The following is a 5,166-nucleotide window of genomic DNA, read 5'->3' as shown; positions in this document are numbered from 1 at the left end:
AAAAGGCCCGCCAGCCGCAATCACAGGGTGGGTAGAGGCAGCCCTGCCAAAGCAGGGGAGGACGCGCACTGAGGGGCCTCGTAACAAAGGTGCTGGAGAGATGCAAGCTCAAAGCTTTGTAAAAACCATCCTTTAGCGTCTGTTTTCTCCAGCCAGAGCCATTAAAGCAGGTGTGCAGGGCCCTTCTCTGCAGGTCCAAGAGTGGCCCAGTCTCCTTTGCCCAGAGGTGGCCCATTCTCCTGGCAGCAGTGCCCAGCCACTGCGCAGAGACATGTGATGTGCAGGGGCCAGGGCTGCACGAAGGAAGGTCTTGCCCAGACAGTCTCCCACAAGAAGTGGAGAGGCCCAGCTGCCCATCAGCAGTGCTCCCAGGGTGGGAGAAAAGTCACCTTTCCCTGCGAAGGCAGCTCTAACCAGGCCCAGGAACCTGGAGCGAGGGCAGAAACAGGCCCAGGTCCACAGCTTAGACAGATGGGGGCTTCTCTTCAGGGCGGCTCTCTTCATCCTCCGACAAAGTCCCACTCTTCTGCTGCAGATCGAAGCTCTGGAAAGGAGGACAAGGAACTGCTGAGAAGCATGAGAGCACCAGCTGCACTCTGCTGTGGCTCTCTCTAGTCATGTCTAGGGCAGTGTGGGCTCTCCACAGGGCACCACCTCAGCCCTCCCAACCCCGACACAAACCCCAGGGCGTCACCAGCGTAAGGCAACTCTTCACCCCCCTGCAGAGCTTCACCCTTTGCCCAGGCCCTGCTTTCCTCGGGAGCTGAGAACCTCTCAGGGGAGCGCAGCCAGCAGCGCCCGGCTCACCTCCAGCTCTCGCATGACCTCGTCCATGAAATCTCCCGAGTTCTGCTTGTAGCCAACGGCCAGCTTGATAGCGTCATTGAAGAGCTGGCGAGAGAGAGCATGCTTGTCACGCAAAGGAGGGGGCACTGCGCTTCTGTAACATGTGCAAAGCACACCCGCACCGCAAAAAAACCCACCTCTGCACCTACCTATAGCTACGAGCACCTCACCCGTCACCAAACGTGTGTACCAGCCCGTTTTCCCCGCTCTGCGCCTACAGCAGCGCCCAGGCCCTCGGACGGCACAGGGGCCTAAGGGTGCTGAGCCGAACAGCTGTGTGTTACCTTCACTACGTTGGTGCCATCCGCAGCAGACACGAAGTAAAAGGGCAAACTGAACTTCCGGGCAAAGTTGAAGCTTTTCTGGGTCACCTTCATATCCGCTGAGGGTGAAAACAGGAGAAGTGGCCAGTGAGACGTCGCTGCAGGCATAATGCAACGCAGGCAGGAGCGGAGGAGCAGGTGGAGGCAGAGCCCAATGCAGGGGCAAGGCCTCCGGGCTGCGCCACAAGGCCGGGAGAGCCCTCCCCTGGAACTAGAGGGGGTTAAAAGCCACAGCACCAGCAAACCCTTGATGGGAAGACACAAGAAGAGAAGAGCTCTCGTTGGTTCATCCACGGTCCCTGACTAAATTACAGACAGGTTCTGCCATGCTACACGTGAACAGTGCTTTGCAGCTTAGGACACACCAGTCACTGCTGTGCGGCAGCTGTGATGTTTTCCAGGCATGTCCCTACGATTTTTGCCGTGTGTCGCGTGACCTGCACACACACCACTGCCAGTGCCAGTCCTGCCTCTCCCTCCAGCCCGCCCTTCTTAGTCAGAACTGCCCGCTGCCCCTGCGCCGAGTTACCCACACTCCTGTTGGTCAAGGGATGCTCACAGTACCCAGCGACGCCACTGGTGTGCACTGTGACTTAACAGGCAGGAAGGTCCAGCCAGCCCGACCTCAGCGGGGCCGAGGCTTTTGTCCGGTTTTCCACAGACCCACTGCCTGTTCCAGGCAGCGCTGCCTCAGCAGTGGCAGCTCGCCGTGGTGCGGCACAGGAGGGTGGCTGCAGACGGAGGCAGCGCCTACAGTAGCTCAGGGTCCAAGCGCTTGCTGGCGAGCACTGCCCAGGCAGCTGCTCCCGGCCCCTGTGCGGGAAGCTGCCCACCCGGCTCTGCAGCCCATTCAGGGCAGGCGCTAAGCGCTGTGGGCTGAGCCTTCCCCAGGCCGGGTGGAACACGCTGAGAGAAGGCTGGGCAGAGGACTCTCTTGGAGCGGTGTTCACTCACACACAGAACACCAAGACCGCTTCTCACAGAGGTTCTGTCAACACCAAGTCCATTTGCTTGGAGCTCCTGCACAGTCCGTGCAGTCGGTGGATTCAAGGCTGGCTTAACACACCTATAGGAAAGGCTTTTGTAAGCTAAGATTAGTTGTGCCCTAAACCACAGCACGGAACCCAGCGAACCTCTGCAGCCTCCTGTAGGAGTCCAGGTACCCTGTTCAGGTGGACACTCCTACCCCTGGCTGCGATGATCCCTCCCGTGAATGTCAGCCAGGACGCTCACGTCAGACCCCGCTGGACCGAGAGCAGCAGCAGGCTCTGAACTGAGGGTCTGTGCTCGCACAGCGATGCTGAGCAGGTTCTGCGCTCTCACGGGATGCAGGGACAGATCACACCCCAAGTGACAACGCAAGTGAACCCTGAGCTGGCGCTCCTGAGAGTAGGACCACCCAGCCGTCAGCAGAGGAAGGTGGACAATTTTGCCAGCACTCCAGCCCAGAGGAGTCCAGGGAAACCTCCGCTGGCCGCAGAAAGGCAGCTGCTGCCTGAACTGGGGGAAGCCACAAAAGAGGGTTTGCTCCTTCACTGCTCCAATCAGCTTCCGGGTTCTTGCTGGATGAAATGAGCAGCGTGGTAAGGACAGAACTGGAAGGACATTTAAAGTTCATTCAACTTTAAATTCGCGTTATTAATTGCCAGTAAAACAAGGTCAGGCCTATGGGACAGCGTGCAGGGCCAGTAGAGGACCCATCTGCTCTCGCAGCAAAACACAGCCCTGGAGGACTAACACCCGAGAACTGCTCTGACCCCACAGGTGAACGATGTTCCTTCTCAGCCAGGTTAGAAGAGAATCACTCACAGTCCCGAGAGGCTGAAAGAAGAAGATACACTCACCGTCAATTTTGTTGGCCACCACAATGCAAGGGATCTCTGGGCGGAATTCTCTCAGCTCCTTGTACCAGCTGTTCAGGTTCTTGTAAGTGACTTTCCGCTGCACATCAAACACCTTCCGAAAAAGAACCAGCTATCGTGACGCCAGCAGCAGGACAGCTCCTGACCAGCCCACTGCACCAAACTCACGCACAGGATCCGGCACATTCCTGGGAGGACGTCACCGAAGGAAACCAGCCTTTGTTAGAAAGGGTGAGGTGGAAAGGGGAGGATTTCCAGCACGCCTTGGAACAACGCAGCCAGCCTGCTTCTCTGCACCATGCAGAAAGAGTCCCTCACTTCCTTTTACGTTCTTATTTTGGACAATGATGAGCACTCTGTCACCCATGACAGTGGACAAGTGCTGGGCAAGGTCTGCTCTGCTAGGTGGGTCAGCTGTGAGGCTCCTCCGTATCAGAGGAGCTGGCTGATGCAACACTCCTAAAGTATCAGTGGAGCTGGCTGATGTGATACTCCTAAAGCATCAGAGGATTTGGCTGAAGTGACACTCCTAAAGTTATCAGTGGAGCTGGCTGATGCTCACAAGTGATGAGCAATAGTGCAAAGTTGGAGCAACTGCACAAACCAAGAGGCCTGAGGGGTCAGGAGTCAGGAAACATGACTGATTTGAGCTAATAACTGGGCAGCACGAAGCAGAGGAGAATAGAAAGCAGAAGACAGAGAGGAGCGTCTCATGCAGTGCCCCTGCAGAAGAGGCCAGGACAGCGCTGTGCTGCACAGTCCAAGGGTCAGCTCACGGGACAGCAGAGGCGCGCCCTCTCCCTCATGTCGCCTCTCACAGCACCGCCTCTAAATGCGAACACGCAGTGTCCCACCCCACGACGGGAAACACCGGGGCGGAAGTGAGGAGGCTGAGGAGACAGCAGAGCCAGGGGAATGCACTATCGAGAGAGAGAGGCGAGAGCTAAACGTACCCGACTACGCTGCTTCTACCTGGCAAGAGCAGAAAGAACAGTACAGGAAAGGTTTTTAAACACCGAAAGAGGCAAAAAATGTACGGCTGTGTGTAACCATATACAGTAACCCAGGTGCGGGCTGGGACTGCCATGAGTCCAGATTCCACCAGAGTGCTGCCGAGGCACCACCCTTACCATGATACAAGCGTGAGCCTTATGGTAGTAGGATGCGTGCATGCTCTGGAACCTCTCCTGTCCTGCCGTGTCCCAGAAGTCTGCAAGACACAAACACCAAGCTCAGAATGACACAGCTTGCCAAGTTCTGTTTCCCTCATGACTTAAACCCAGTCCACCTACCCAGGGTACCAGAGATAATCCTTGACTCAGATACCCCCTTACCGGGGAGTGCACTGTGAAAGATCCCTGGCATAGCTGAGGAACCTAGAACTGATCAGTGAGCTGGCCTGGGGGTGAGGGGAGAGCAGCGGGTACCGCCACGGCCTTCAGCACGGCTCTCAGCACTGCCTCCTGTGAGAGCCTCCTGGAGAAGCTGCTGCTGGGTAGGCTGGACGAGCAGAGAGCGAGGGGCACTGGGAACGCCTGCAGCACGCCTGTCAGCGCTGCCTCCGGGGAGAGCCTCCTGGAGAAGCTGCTGCTGGGTAGGCTGGACGAGCAGAGAGCGAGGGGCACTGGGAACCGGCCGAGTGTTCAGACAAGCGGGTGGTGACCAGCGGCCCTGAGCCTAGTTGGGAGCCTGTGACTCAGTGTACCCCCGGGGTCAATACTGTGCCCTGTGATCCTGTTGAACATCGTCATTAACAGCCTGGGTGGTAGGGCAGAGCACACCCTCAGCAAGCTGCAGATGACACAAAACCCGGAGACGCTGCTGAGACACCAGAGGGTTCTGCTGCCGTCCAGACGGACCTGGACTGGCTGGAGAAAGGGGCTGACAGGAACCTCATAAAGTTTAACCAGGAGAAGTTCAAAGTCCTCTGCCTGAGCAGGAACAAGCCCATAGCACCAGTTTATGCTGGGGGTCACCCAGCTGGAAAGCAGCCCTGGGGGTCACGGCTGACACCAAGCTGACTGGGAGCCAGCACCATGCCCTTGTCACAGGGGTGGCAAACGGTATCAGCCTAACGGGCTGCACTGAGCAAAGTCTTCCTTCACCTCTGCCCAGCACTGGTGAGGCCACGCCTG

At 57.6% G+C, this 5,166-nt stretch overlaps 1 protein-coding gene across 1 annotated transcript; it reads right to left on the bottom strand.

Moving 5' to 3' along the window:
* Nucleotides 1-463: 463 nt before the first annotated feature.
* LOC104498662 (rab-like protein 2A) lies at nucleotides 464-4,242 on the bottom strand. The gene is made up of 5 exons (XM_010142071.1): nucleotides 4,162-4,242; nucleotides 3,014-3,125; nucleotides 1,131-1,228; nucleotides 808-891; nucleotides 464-544 (listed from the first exon to the last, which is right to left on the bottom strand). Exons 1-5 carry the CDS (start codon nucleotides 4,201-4,203, stop codon nucleotides 464-466), a joined length of 417 nt encoding a protein of 138 aa, XP_010140373.1. The 5' UTR covers nucleotides 4,204-4,242.
* Nucleotides 4,243-5,166: the final 924 nt, after the last annotated feature.

This window comes from Buceros rhinoceros, unplaced genomic scaffold, assembly GCF_000710305.1.
Source record: "Buceros rhinoceros silvestris isolate BGI_N320 unplaced genomic scaffold, ASM71030v1 scaffold26998, whole genome shotgun sequence".
NCBI lineage: Eukaryota > Metazoa > Chordata > Aves > Bucerotiformes > Bucerotidae > Buceros > Buceros rhinoceros.
Note: the sequence above shows the minus strand (reverse complement) of the source record. Positions and strands in the feature narration are given on the sequence as shown.

Bases quoted from the DNA above. Each gene is read 5' to 3' on its own strand.
- LOC104498662 (XM_010142071.1), bottom strand. From the start codon at position 4,203: ATGCACGCATCCTACTACCATAAGGCTCACGCTTGTATCATG. The intron at 3,126-4,161 runs GTAAGGGTGGTG...CTTTTTCGGAAG, and splicing joins AGGCTCACGCTTGTATCATG to GTGTTTGATGTGCAGCGGAA. The intron at 1,229-3,013 runs GTGAGTGTATCT...TTTCACCCTCAG, and splicing joins GGTGGCCAACAAAATTGACG to CGGATATGAAGGTGACCCAG.